This window comes from Pectinophora gossypiella, chromosome 12 (assembly GCF_024362695.1).
Source record: "Pectinophora gossypiella chromosome 12, ilPecGoss1.1, whole genome shotgun sequence".
Lineage (NCBI taxonomy): Eukaryota > Metazoa > Arthropoda > Insecta > Lepidoptera > Gelechiidae > Pectinophora > Pectinophora gossypiella.
In genome coordinates this window covers 16,518,043-16,533,038 of record NC_065415.1, presented here as the reverse complement: position 1 = coordinate 16,533,038, position 14,996 = coordinate 16,518,043, and the positions used below count along the sequence as shown (strand labels likewise).

Sequence of the window (14,996 nt, the reverse complement as noted above, 5' to 3'; positions counted from 1 at the left end):
TTTGTTCCGCATATTGAATCAACAGTTAACAAAGCGTCCAGGATGCTTGGTTTTGTTTTAAGGAATGGTAAAATTTTTCGTAATGTTCGTGTAAAAATACTTTTGTACAATAGCCTGGTTAGAAGTATACTTGAGTATGGGAGTGTGGTGTGGCGACCCCATTATGCGGTCAACTCATTGCATCTCGAACGTATCCAAAAACGTTTCTTGTGGCATTTATCTTTCTCTGCTGGAATTTCAAAAAAAGTTAAATCATATGATAAAAGACTTGAACACTTTAAAATTAATTCCCTCTCAAAGCGAAGAGAAGTATTGGATATGGTTTTCTTGTACAAGATTATCCATAGCATGGTTGACTGCCCACAATTACTTGGTAGTATAAATTTTAAGATCCCATTCAGACTTCCAAGATATCGTGTAATGATTTTTCATCCACCGCGTCGCAGAACAGTACTGGGTTCCAACTCCCCCGTAGCTCGTATGTCTAAGCTTTATAATGACTGTTCCAAACATGTTGATATTTTCGCTGATACGCTGCCGGGTTTCAGAACCAAAGTTATAAAATTTCTTAGATCGGGTGTATAGTAGCATAGTAGAGAGAGTATACTCTTAATTGGTAATTCTATTTTACTATATTATATATTTAACTATACAGCTGGGCGTTCATCTAACTTTTTTTTTTGTCTAACTTTTTTTTTTAACTTTTTGTTTGTTTGTCTGTTATTTTTATTATTATTATTATTTTTTTTTAATGTTTGAGGAGTGACAAACGATGTTTGTTATATTCTACCAAACATTATATTATTATATTCTTTTCTATTGCATGCGGTGCTCACCTGTAATTAGTTACGCAATTAGTTTTAAGTCTTTTGAAATGTAATTTATACATGTATTATTGTAGTAACTGTTGGTGTGCCTAATAAAATAAAATAAAATAAAAATAAAATAAAATCTTGACCGGAGAATACGCTATTACGCGTGGGTTGGTACTTTGGTATGGCTCTGCCAGACATAGCGGAAGTATATTTCTGAGTTTATGTATGTATATGTGTATAATTATGATTTACTAGAACCACATAACAAGCCAGCTAGCGTCCCTGCGAAGTAACCTCCGGACATCGAAGCGAGGACACGGTGAACACTTGCTGACACTCATAACCCACATACCTACATGCTATACAGGCAAAAATGTTTTTTTTTTATATATTTTCCAATTAAGAAAATCAACTCAATTCAATCTTGCTTGCTTTATTAGATTTCTCAGAAAAACGATGTTTTTTTTTAAGTTTGTCAACTGATTATTATCTTGCAATCATTTGCTATTTGTTAGTTTTAAATTGATCTTGACAGGCAAATCTTAGACAGGTTTTACAAAATAAAAAACCGTATTTATAAGAATAATATTAAGCAAGTACAATAAAATCATTCCATCCTTTTAATATAGTCACGTTAATAAAAAGAAAAGTCAATTTGTTTTCTATGGATCACGTTTTTCACAAAATTTAAAGAAGTTTATAGACCTCGGTTTTTTTAGCAAAAGTCAAAATTATCCAGTTCTTTGTCCGGGCTTTTATCCCGGCGAATCTCAGCTTATAGGTAAGTATATAAACTGTAAGATAGTGAAACTTAGGTGTATATTATATTCCTACGGAAAAATCACTTGGCACTGAAAACCAGATTAACTATCACCCACCACCTCGTATAACGTTGGTCTAACAGAACTCGGTGAGGTGTGGGTACTTAGTTCACCTTGCGATGGATGTACCTCTGACTACCCCGATTGGGATATAGTCGTGAGCTTATGTATGTATGTATTTTCATAATTAAAATAGATAAAACATAACCTCGATAACATATTTTGTTTAGTACACGTTATTTATGTTTTCCTCATCGTCGAGGAACAAGTTTTTAATGACACACAAATATACTTATCAGTTTTTCTTCGACCCACAAAAAGTCGATTTCCTGTGAGATCATGCGAGCAAATGGCCATATTAAATAATCAAATAATTATTTGAGATCAATGTTACTGATTACCATATTAAATGGTGCGGGTGATTTTTTTGGTGAATTGATAGGTTTCCGTCAGGCGGGCGGATGCTGGCGAGGCCAGTGCCTGACGCCGGGAGCCGGCGACTTCGGTGATCGGTGCGCCATTGTGGGTGACGGGCTGTTCCCTATTTACACGAGGAACTGAAAACTTCGCGAGGATAATAGCGACACAAAATTGCCGCTCCGTTCATAAAATCCCACCTTGAACGGAGAATACAATAGATTCGAATGAACTAAACTTCATTAAAATACAATGCACTTTTAATTAACTTGGAAAAGAGAGCAGCGCGGTTTCAGTGCAATCCCTTCCAAGCATCCTTGGGCGAAGACCTTCACGAAGCCAATTCAACGGTGTAGCGCCAACTTACTCCTCGCAACACTATTTAGATCATAGCATTAAACCACTAACGGCCTTTATGCTCCAGTGGCTGAGCGTCAGGATCACGATCCGGAGGTCCCGCGTTCGCATTCCGATAGGGAAATACCACAAAAATCACTTTGTGGTCTCTAGTTTGGTTAGGACAATGTCCGTGCTTCGGAGGGCACGTTAAGCAGTCGGTCACGACGAGTATTTAATTTACATAGGTAAGTATTATGTTTGTTGTTACATGAGCCATGTCAGAGGCCTTTGGTCAATATCAACCCTGACACCAGAGTCGATGAGGTCAGTCATAAACATCATAAACCTACAGGAAAGAAGAATGTCGCTACGCCAGAACATAGCGATATTGATCGAATTAAAAAATATATCAAATTATAACTGACCTATAGTTTCCACTGAGATTAGTATTCTGAGACTATATCTGCTTCACATTGATACTTGGTCGGAGACACGTCCACCGATTCACCTCCTGTAGGGTTAAATAGAATGCCCGATGACACCGACACTTTCGGTGACTCGGGCACAAAAAAAGGCTTCAAGCCTTTCAAAGCCCATCAATGTTGTCAACATATTTAATATCATACTACAATTATAATACATAATTATAAGGACTACCATTATGTCATGACACATTGAGATTTATACCTAGATATATAACATTATATAATAAGTTTAATATAAGATAGTAAATATAATATAATGTCAAGCCTATTAGTTTAGGGAATGTGATCACATTTGGCTAATTGGACCTAAGAGTATTAGTTTAAACTTTAGCAGTTATAACGAAACTGTATATTGAGACATAAACAAAGGATTCTAGCCAGTTTAGAAATTATCATTTATGCATAACATGCTCACCAGGGCAGATGCTTTATATCTCTTACTTATTGGCTTACCTACATACATGGACAGGCCTTAGCATATCTGCTCACCAGGGCAGACGCTCTGTTCTCGTATTAGTCGGCTCAACCTTACACACCTGGGCAGGCGCCTTAGCATATCTACTCACCAGGGGTAGACGCTCTGTTCTCATATTAGTCGGCTCAACCTTACACACTTGGGCAGGCGCCTTAGCATATCTACTCACCAGGGGTAGACGCTCTGTTCTCATATTAATCGGCTCAACCTTACACACTTGGGCAGGCGCCTTAGCATATCTACTCACCAGGGGTAGACGCTCTGTTCTCATATTAATCGGCTCAACCTTACACACCTGGGCAGGGGCCTCAGCATATCTACTCACCAGGGGTAGACGCTCTGTTCACATATTAGTTGGATCAACCTACACGCATGGGCAGGTGTCTTAGCGTACCTGCTCACCAGGGCAGACGCTGTATTCTCATATTAATAGGTACAACCTACACACATGGGCAGGTGCCTTAACATATCTGCTCACCAGGGCAGACGCTCTATTCGCATATTAATTGGCTCAACCTACACACAAGGGCAGGTGCCTTAGCGTACCTGCTCGCTAGGGGCAGACGCTCTATATCTCATTAATGTGAACCAAAGTTGGAGTGTCGATTCCCTGACTCTCGGTATGATGTTCTCAACGCGGTATGTATTTAGTAAACTTTGGATTACTTTTGAAATAGCTAGATAAATAAGAGTATTATATAAACAGTACATTCATAGTGAGATACTTAGTCTAGATACTTAGCTTCAATGGATGAAATCCTTTGAAAACCACCACACAATTTCAGAACACTTTTCTTACAACCATTAAGTTAACATAGTGATTTATATTCTCCTTTTACTAAGTGGGTATTCAAAAGCTGACAAGTTATAACTCACCATAGACAAATCTTGGGAACAACGCTGGCGGGAATATTTCTGCTTCATGTTGCCATTAGTAATATTGACACTATGTACACTTCGCGACCAACGTCGCGACAAAGAAGATTAAACCACTTATGATGAAAATTACTTTCCAATAAACAAACAAGATAGAATGAGAATGACCTAAAACAAAACAGTAGACCAATTAATCGGAATGCAATTCGACTTATAATGACAGGATTGGGCGGCCTTCGGCAAGTGGGCCGCGATCAGATCACAGATAAGGTAAAATGATAAAATACATGACAGAACAAAACAATAATCACAACAACCTTTGGGAATTCGCGTCCTCACAGGTCTTCCCGTCATCGGCCTTCAACTGTGACGTCACAAGTCACAACCATCGCACGCGCCGCGCAGCTAAAATGCTCTATACAATCTCTACAAAGTCCCTCTGTGGGGTAAAACCTCCCCTTCCTCTTTTCACGTCTGTGTTCTTAGCTATGCGATACCCTATTTTGGCTAACACCTTCTCAGGTGATATTTTGCTGCCCGACAACTCTAACTTTTGCAGGGTGTGCTGTGACAAGGGATTAGCTACACAACTGATTTGAAATACCTACTTATCTAAGTTATTTGATTAGAGTCCACAGAACGCTCTACAATCCATTGAGTGAGCTATTCACGGAAGCTTACCACAATAGAAAATTATTTCACAAATGAAAATAAATATAATAGTTTAGTTCTGAAGTATTGCATCAGCAGCGCGGCATCTTAGCAGCCTGCGCCGGCGCATGTTGCTGAAATGACAGTCCGGACCGCGCGCGAAGTTCAGTTACATAACAGAGGGCGCCGCAGACGGTCGCCTGCACACGACCCCACTAAATAAATAATTTATATTTAGTAGTTTAAATCCGACAAGTACATAGTAATGCGGAATAATAAAATAGATGAATAAATAATTTAGTGATTTTTAAATTTTTGTTCGCGTCATGATGTATTTTGGTAAGTTGTTTAGTTATATTTCTTTAATAATAATATATATTATATTTTTATAATATAATATTTACATATAAGAACCAACTTACCTATTTTTAATTTACCTGACGCTTATTTTAGTGATTATATTAAATTGTTTAAAAACTAGCAAACATTTTTGCCGATAAGTGCGGATAAAAAATTTAGGTAACACTAATTAAATTCATAATCTATTATTTAAGTACTATTTAAGTCGTTATTATAGGCAATTACTTCAGAGAGCTACTTAAAAGCTTAAAAAAATGTTTAAGATTGTTTCCGATCGAGTTAACAAGCTGCGGAGTAGCCGTCACTGTCCAAAACTAGTCTGTTTAACATTATATGTTGACAAAGGACGTGTGTCCAGCCTTACTCCAGCTAAGGCAGCGTTGGTTGCCACAGCATCCTTGAGTCCACCGCAGGCCTGCTTGCGCAATTGGCAAAGCGCGTGCGCCGCCCGCCCACACCCCTACCAAACCAACAACTTATACACACACACATCGCATCACCCGTCTTACATTGCCTTTTCTACACCATACACATTCAGAAAACCTTAACAATACACGCAATGTAAGCCTAATGTTCAGAGGTTATAGTGATTTTCATCGCTCGAAATTAACAACAAAGACCTTTGTAATAGCAATTTGTGCAACTCTATAATAAAGTAATAGAATAAGATTTGCATCATTGCGACTGGTACATGCCTAATTTGAAAGCTGACAATTTGTAATACCTCTATTTGGGATCGGTAGGGTCATAATTTAACATAAACTAATATTTACGAATATTTATAATATGGAGACAGTGATAATTTATACAGTTTGTGAAGTTTTTAATGTCCGTCCCTTTTTAATGCCATCCCTGTTAAACCATAAAAGAATGTAACGATTCATGACACTTTGTTAAAGTAGTATTTTACGTGTCTACTCAAAACCTATGAACCTCTAGTTCACCATCCATTATTATTATTATCAAAACTTTCAAGAAAATTCTGATGTTGAAATACAATTTGCTTATTATTGCACTATAATTCAAAGTTGGTAGAGCAACATCGTCTTAATTATTTAACAATAATACCAAGAGGAGCTAATTAATTGAGTTTCTGAATGGATGTCCATACAATACTTAGTATTTGTAAACTAAGTCCTGCGGGCTAGCGGCGCGCCGCGGCGGCGGTGCGGCGCAGGCGCAGAGAGACCGTGTTTTGGTTGTGTGATTCACTACTATCTCGTGTCGAACGTAATCATAACACCACTATTGTCTGCACACACTGATGTCATAGATATCCGTAGTATGGAACCCTATAAGTACTACATTATGCCATCGCTAGATCTCAATCGTAAACCTACCTACAATGATCTCATACAACCTTTTGATTGACCCCAATTACGAAATTATAAATAATTATCATAATCACACAGGCAGAACACGCAAAGGAAATCATGCTTTTGGGGTTTGAGAGCAATCATTGAATAAACACGTTTCTAATTATGCTCCTTTGCAGTGACGTATAAAACAAAACATCCTTGCACGAAAACATAATTAACCTGTATACGTCCTCCTGCTGGGCACAGGACTCCCCTAAATCAACCGGAGGGGCATGGAGCATACTCCACCACTCTGCTCCACTGCGGGTTGGTTGCGGGGTGGTAGATTTAGTGGTGCGGGTTATGTATAACCACCTTATATAATGCTCCACGCATACAGAAACATTCTTGCATACTTGGTCATCGACAGTATAGTATATGAAAAAGCTTCCCAACTACTCTGCCTACCCGAATAGGTATTAAGTGCACCAAAGTAGGCTTATTAATGCACATAATTATAGGTGAGACTAATTAGTAACACTAGGTATAAGAAATTATAACAATAAAATGACTATTCTTCTTCCGGAGAATTATTATTCATAGCAATCACTTCGCATTGATATGCCACTTATTTGTATTTATATCGCAGACAATAGGACTGATAGTTCAATTCTTCATTATACAGGGTGTTAGAGACATTGTAACGAATACTAAGGGAAATGATTGGGACCATGATTCTGAGTTAATATCAAGTGGAATTTTCCGACGCAAATTTTATGAAAATTTTAGTGCTCTTTTTAATTATTTTCAGTTATATTTTTGCTACGAATATATTGCTATGAAGAATCGTGGTCTGAATCATGCCTCAAAGTTTTCGTTGCGGTGTCACTAACACCCTGTATAGTCATATCAGTCCCATGATGGCAGCATATCGTAGCATGATAAGTGGGCAGATGACTGCGTCAAATATTATAAAAATGGTAGAGCATGTCTGATGTTCGAAAATCAATCGTTTTTAATATGAACATTTTGAAGTCAATGTTAGGTAGTAAGTATTTAGTAGGTACTCTACACTCCATTAGGTAGGACAAATTAAAAATATAAGTGCCTCTCTACTCTGGGACGTGTCACAGAAACAAATAAAAGCAGCGCAAGAAACTCCCAAAAATATCTTGACCCTCTAACTTGTTCCCTTCTATCAACAGACATTCGAGCTCTATTGGTCCTGGCATGTGTGTGCACATGCGCGTGCGGCGCAGGCTGGTCGTGGCCGGCGGGCGCCGAGTCGGTGCGCATCGACACCAAGGTGCGCTTCGTGGACGACGAGCCTGCGCCCGCGCCGCCTGACAAGTCAGTCTCCACCACCGTTGTCATGTAAATACTTCGCACTATACGCATGCGCTGCATGAGGCAAGGAAGGGTATCTGTGCACGAAAGACTTCTTATTAACTTGAACTTGTACATTTGCCTCATATAACGATTAATTCACAATGGAGTTGTCACAGGTACAGTAGGCATGATCAACGACGTGATGGGATCGGTCGATCGGCGCTCGGACTACTTAGAACAAATAGGTTGTCCTGAGAATTATCATCCGTAGAATCGCATACTCTTGAAATTATCCAACAATCTAGGATCCTTGATATCCTTATTAATCTGCTTGTACAAAAAAGCTATTGATAAAATGACAGTATACCACCGAACAGTCAATTTTCTCATCATGAGAATTGGACATAAGCACTCAGGGTCGCAACATCATCTCAATTGCCATCCCTAAAGTACTTACAGTGGCAAATCTGATGAGGTAATCATAGATAAGAAATCTAACCATAGTATTAACAATGACTAATGACAGCGTCCTCTTTTCATTCACTGCTGCGTATTTTCCACCGTGTCGTGCTGTTAATGAATCATTACAAGCGCTCGTCTTGCAGAAAACTGCAAAATGTTAATACCGGCCATGTAAACTATTCTTATCCGAGGTTAAAGCATCGCGTGCGTCTTTACGGATGCTCTGAGGGTTACCACGTGGGCTTGACAATCTTGATGCATTGACAGCCCAGCAGTGGCCTTAATATATCTTGTTAAAAATCGGCGTGTTTCCTTCACATGCAACGTTCCGGACGGACAGGTTTCGGCGCCTTGGCCGACATAGCCCTACAACCAGCACTAACAATACCGCCATTATCCCACACCGCCTTCATTAAGACTTGACACTAGAATGGGCTTGCGTCACCGGAGGAACTCCAACATTTGGATTGCAACCCATGCAATTTAACTAGACCAACGACGTCGAGGGTTGCATACTTGAGATATGCCTATTCGAATCACACGGGTTGTAATACTGTTTATTATCAACACGTGCACTTATTGAATTCGCGTGAGAGAACATTGCGTACCGCTGTATTGTAATGAAGTGTAATTGTATCCTTTGAATAGCTAATTGTGAAACTGTGGAATCCCCAAGACTGTGTCCGAGGTTTTCGTAAGGTTTCCGACCGATTTTCTAGATCGTGACGCATAAGTTTAGTAATTCAGTTACGCTTGTAGGTATCTAATTGTATCTATAGACTTTAGTGGTGAAATCATTTACTATAGGTACCTTTACAAAATGTCTATTGCATGAACAATATTTTATTTAAGTAGCCAACATATTTCGTGGGTATGCTATGGTCGTGGCGCCCATTTTGACTTTTACGGCTTTTGTTCTTAGTCTTAGCGCTTATAAATCGAGTTTATTCCAAATCCGTTTTCCTATGTGGGTCTTGAAGAAATTAAAGAGTTTTTTTTTTGTAGCTATTTAAGCACCTTTCACACTCGAATGCCACAGCTGTGGTCCCGACCACACCCGATGAAGGTGAAGGTGCCGTCAACAGTTACATAACTAGCAGTTACTTTGAGTTACTCCACATAGTGTCGACATGGATCTAGTTTTAACTTGACCTTGTTTCATGTGTTTCCGTTTGGTCGTCGTCTATCAGCTCTTGAGAAATTACTTTTTTAACAATTCGTTTACTCGTGTTCAATAACTCTTACAAAACTTCAACTATCTGTTACTAAGTTTAATGTTTAATTATGTTTTAGTTTTTTTTTGTGACGTGTCGATACTGTCAAAATAAATTGTTGGTAAAATGGTCAATATAACAACTAAGTTTGGTCTAAAATAACTGCGAGTAAAATTCAATATCTCAGCATTGATAGCTTTCAAGACCGCTTAGCTACCTAGTATTGTTTCTAACAGAGAGGATGCAAAACTCTCTATTAATCTAACCTGTACCAATACAGCCTCTTTATCACATTCTAGGACAGAACTGCTGACATCCTGATTCCAACGTACCTATTAGCAAAAAAAGGTCAATGACCTGCGGTCTGATATTATTAAACAATCACAGTGTTATTACAAAATGAGGACTAAAGATAAACTAGGTTTAAAATAATAATTCGCGCCACGAAAGAAGACGGATTTTAGTGAAACTAATTATGCAGATAATTGAGCAGCCTCCATGGTCTAGTGGTTAGAGTGTTAGGCTCACGATCTGGAGGTCCGAGTTCGATTCCCGATGGGGACATTGTCGAAATTACTTTGTGAGACTGTCCTATGTTTGGTAAGGACTTTTCAGGCTTGAATCACCTGATTGTCCGAAAAAGTAAGATGATTCCGTGTAAAAACACCTCCACGAACCCGCATTGGAGCAGCGTGGTGGAGTATGCTCCATACCCCTCCGGTTGATGGAGGGGAGGTCTGTGCCCCGCAGTGGGACGTATATAGGCTCAGCCTATGTACTAAGGCTGTTTATGTATGTATGTAATTATGCAGAATCTGCGACAGTAGCACCGCGGCCGTGAGGCTTCATTCGTGGCGCGGACTGTATTTGAACCCTAGTTTCTCTTTTAGCCTTCGTTTTGTAATATAACAACACTATCACTCATTTTATCAACATCTTTCCCTGAATTCACGAAACATCTTGGCCATCCACAGAGGCAAGCGCAGCGAGGTACAGTCAGACGAAGCCCCGTTCCGGCCTCCGGTGGAGACCGAGGGCTTCTACAACCGGCCGCCGGGCGCCGCCGGCCGCTACCCCGTGCGCGTGCGCGTCGAGGGCAGCGCCGCCTACCGCGTAGACCAACACGCCGTCTACCCAGTCAGCACTGCTAAAAGGTACTACATCACAATACTGATGGAATTACGTGACCATTTTAAAGATAAAAAGAGAACAATTTAAGGTTAAGGTAAAAAAAAATCACTAGGTGTAACACTTGACTATAAATATCAATTTCACCATTATTGGTGCAAGTATGCGGCCATTCATTGTGGTGTGAGCCGTATCGCCGTCTATAATGGTCGATCAGTGTGTTAGTGTAAATAACAGTACCTATTGATATATTTTTCAGTAACGATGGAACCATAGACTCGGTGCAGTATTGCAAGTGTGTCTCCACACCGGACTGCAACCCGAGACACGATTCCGCTGTAAGTTATCCGTCTCTTGTTCTCTTGCTGAGCCAATCACTTGCCAATTCATGTTTGTTATCTCTATCTTTCTATTCTACAGGAAGTGTGCGGCGCCGGCAAATATCTCTGTTGCTACAAACGACCGAATAAGTTAAAACAGCACAATACAGGTAATTTTGCTCTTTGGTTCCTATTCTCTGTAAATATCAGATGTCGTTTGACGTAAATACTAATACGATTATTTGAAATAAACAGAGTTCTTCAATGAAATAGACGACGAGCGTCCTATGCTGTACCCGGGCAAGGAGGACGTGGGCGGTCCGTTCCCGCCGCCGCCGGGCAGCGAGCTGGGCGGCGTGTTCGGCCCCGGCCACGGCCACGACGCCGTGCTGCTGGGCGCCGTCGACCAGGCGCGCGACACACACGTCGACGACCTCTTCGCTGATGCCAGGAAGCCGTCACTCGTCGGCCCCAGCGGCCCAACCGGCCGCTTCGGCCCCCCGCCCGTCCTCACCGGCCCCGGCGGGCCCACCGGCATCATCGGCCCAGCGCCCGTCAACACCGACAACCGTGCGTCCGCACAGAGAAACGTTCTAGTCGGCCCCGGCGGCCCGACCGGCATCATAGGACCCTACAACCAGCGGCCCGTGCTCGTCGGTCCGGGCGGGCCCACCGGCATTATCGGCCCTAACAGGGGAGGATCACGAGGAGTATTAGTCGGGCCCGGAGGCCCCACGGGCATAATAGGCCCCTCGTACTCTAGGCAACAGCGGCCGGGGCTGCTGGTGGGCCCCGGGGGTCCGACCGGCATTATTGGACCCGGCCGGCAGCTGCTTGTGGGCCCCGGCGGCCCCACGGGCCACATCGGCCCGCAGCGATACTTCGGTAACTAGCTGCGATGACTAATGTGTCGTGTACTAATACATCGTGTCCCGGCCGTAGTGTTTACGTTCAGACTGTGAGTGCCGCCAGTGCCCGTAAATGTAAATATTATGTTAGATCTATAATGAACGTATCAAGTACTAATTACCGTAGTTCATATTGTTTTATTAAATAAGTAGCTGTGTCTTAGCTTTATGTATTAAGATACAATGTGTTGTTATTTTTTATGTTTATTTTTCAGTAATTTTAGTTAGCAGTTACATAAAATAAGTGTGTGGGAAAGTAAGTATACTTAATTACATTTGTACATAATACTGTAGCTGCGTTGTATGTGATTTGTTATTAATAATATAATATTTGGAGTAAGTAAGTATTTTGAAATAGTTACTTGTGCAACCTATCATAACAATATCACCTTCAAAATATAAGATGTAGATAAAACTTTCAGATTATGAGAAGCAAAAGAACTGCTGCGGCAGGCTAGCTGTACTCGGCCATCGCGCCTCTCTGTCGATTCCGATGTGGACGCAAACTGGAGATGTCGAGGAAATCATAAGTTTACAGAATACTCACAACGCCTCGCCTGACAAGGCAAAGAAAGTTACTAAGGTAAACAAATGTCCCGGCGCCGTCGCCCGACCGTCTGGTTACAGCACAACGACTACTCCTCCGCCACCGATAGATACCACAAAGGTCGTTCACACTCCTGCTACAAATAAACCTTGTCAACCTGCAGTAGTGACACCTGCCCGAACGCCGTCTAGCGTAGTGCATCAATACCACTACTTGGGAAGTACTGTCAATCCCGTCCTGGTCACACCAAAACGACAGCCTATCGGGTTGCTTCCAATTCCTCCAACTCACTCTCCCCTCACCCATCCCGGTCAACCTGCACCTAATCCTACTTCACCTGTAACGATTTCTACCCCAACTCCTTGCGTAAAAACTTCCACGCAACCTACTGTACCCATGTCTCATTCCCACCAGCGCGGCCGCCCCCCGCCATCCCACGATGAATCCCATGTCCATTCTCCGTCCGTACTGAAACATGAGCATGTCCTCCACGAGCGGCGTCATCCCGTGGCACACACAAACACGTCACAAGCACATCGTAAGCGACGATCTTTCTTCAACGGTTGCGGATCTTGTAGTGAACCAACCACGGCAATATCAAAGCGCAGACGACCAAAGCCACCTACAGTACAAAACATCCGCGACCGAGGCGCGTTCTTCGGAGGCTGCGGCAGGGCGTGCAACAGAACCGGGCCGGCCAGTGGAGTCCGCTACTCACGCCGGCGGAGCAATAGACCGCCTGTGACCCCTCCTAATAATAAAGCAAGGAACGCAGCGCGCGGCTCCTTCTTTCGGGGATTTCGTGACAACCCGCTGACTAGAAGAAAAGAAGAGCCAATAAAAAAGAGCATGCAACAAGTGGAAGAGGAAGAATTCAACGCCGCTCAAGCGCGCGCCATACAGGACTATCGGCGGAGGATAGCCAAGCAGCAAGTGGAACCATTCGCCGAGAAGAAGAAAAAGAAGAAGCGAGTGATCACCACCACTACCACCACCACCACCACCATCAAGCCAAGCGTGTTCCGCAGCATACCAATATTCACGGCATTTCTAAAACTCAGTCAAATAGCCATTCTTTTGGGCTTAATGTAGAGTACCTAAATATTAGGTATGATTATGAATAAAGTGTACAATTAAAAGTATTTGCGCTTATTTTACGTTTGATTTATTACGCACCTCAGGAAAAATCTGTAAATATTATAGAACGGTGACATTTTCTTAAAAATAAATGGGATAGGGATCAAAATAAAGAATTTTGATGTTTGACGGAAAGATTTGGCGCTTGGCCAAAACTACGACTGACCACGCGCCGGCTTTTCCACTATTGGTTACACTGATTTCATCACATTTTGGTACTTACTAGTTAGAATTTATTTACCGACAGTAATATATTGCATAACATAACATAAACTCACGACTAATTGTCATGATTATTCCCCATTGAGGTAGTCAAAGGTACATCCATCACAAGATGAATAGTACCCCCGCCTCGCTGAGCTTTCTGTCAGACCAACGTGATAGGTGGTAAGCAATATATTTTTTATTTCTCTTTATAGAACTGATGAAACATTTATGGAATGAGGGTCACTTAGTCTAATATTGCACGAAAAAAACAGAGTAACATGGTAAAGATAAGGACGATACAATGGAGTATGAGTTGACAGAGAAACCCTCTAATGACTGCAATGCAAGAAATTCTAGTGATGAAGCGTGTTTCAAACACAGATCAGGTCAAGAGTAATAAATGTTTCTATCTATCTAATATTCGAGAGTTGAAAGAGTTAAAATGATTGACTTAGTACCTAAGTAGTATCCCGTGGTGTCTGCATGCTAAAATGGGAAATAGGCGTGATCTTATATAATATGTAGTACAGAAAAACAAGGTAGGTAAAGATGACATCATCAGAGGTCAAGGCGACAATTCAGCTGATGATTTAGTACTCACCAATGGTGGTGATGACGATGATGGAGTAGAATAGCGCGCCTGTGAAGGTCCATTGGATGCGTGAGGGATCCTCGCTGCCGTCCCAGCCGCGGACTTTCATTTCCAGCAGGATCGCGTTCTCGAAGTCCTGTGAACACATTGGCTGTTCAGTATCCAGACAAGTACTTAATTGCTTTTCCAACCAAGAAGTTAGTGTCACCTGAGGCAACTGTACAATAAGTCACGTCAAATAAAGGGCTTTGCTGAAATAAGGAATAAAAACTGGAAGCTCAAATGTAGGCGACAACACTGTTGAGTCTTCCTAAATTTTAACATTTCTCCATACTGAGGAACTATCAGAATGGGAGAAATGTGCAGTTTCTGGCCTCATTACAATGATGTTCTGATGTAGACAGCTTTATTAATTAAATCAAGAAACCTACATACATGAATAAACTAAGGTAGGTATACCCTAATCCACGTTAGCATTCAGTAAATCCATAATGGTACTAGCAATACTAACCAGGCGATTGCAATTATAGAATGTTTCGTCCAGATATTATAGGTACAATGTTTATAGACATTATTAGTCACCACCGATCATATATATTACCTAAACAATCCGTA

General features: G+C 41.4%; 2 protein-coding genes across 4 annotated transcripts in view; one reads left to right on the top strand and one right to left on the bottom strand.

Annotated features, from left to right (window-relative positions):
* The window catches only part of LOC126371415 (uncharacterized), a 34,202-nt gene that overhangs the window by 10,397 nt on the left and 8,809 nt on the right, over nucleotides 1-14,996 (bottom strand). For both annotated transcript variants that reach the window (XM_050016697.1, XM_050016698.1), the window contains one exon: nucleotides 14,391-14,517. In XM_050016697.1, coding sequence (XP_049872654.1) covers nucleotides 14,391-14,517 — 127 coding nt within the window. The remainder of the gene's footprint in view (nucleotides 1-14,390; nucleotides 14,518-14,996) is intronic.
* Nucleotides 5,027-12,238, top strand: LOC126371416 (collagen alpha-1(I) chain-like). 2 transcript variants are annotated; one of them, XM_050016699.1, is made up of 6 exons: nucleotides 5,027-5,218; nucleotides 7,743-7,911; nucleotides 10,517-10,696; nucleotides 10,930-11,008; nucleotides 11,091-11,160; nucleotides 11,246-12,238. In XM_050016699.1, the coding sequence occupies exons 1-6, from the start codon at nucleotides 5,206-5,208 to the stop codon at nucleotides 11,881-11,883; spliced, it is 1,149 nt and encodes a 382-aa protein (XP_049872656.1). In that variant the 5' UTR covers nucleotides 5,027-5,205; the 3' UTR covers nucleotides 11,884-12,238. The 2 variants fall into 2 exon arrangements, with proteins under 2 accessions (XP_049872656.1, XP_049872657.1); XM_050016700.1 differs by having other exon boundaries at nucleotides 5,028-5,218; nucleotides 7,743-7,887.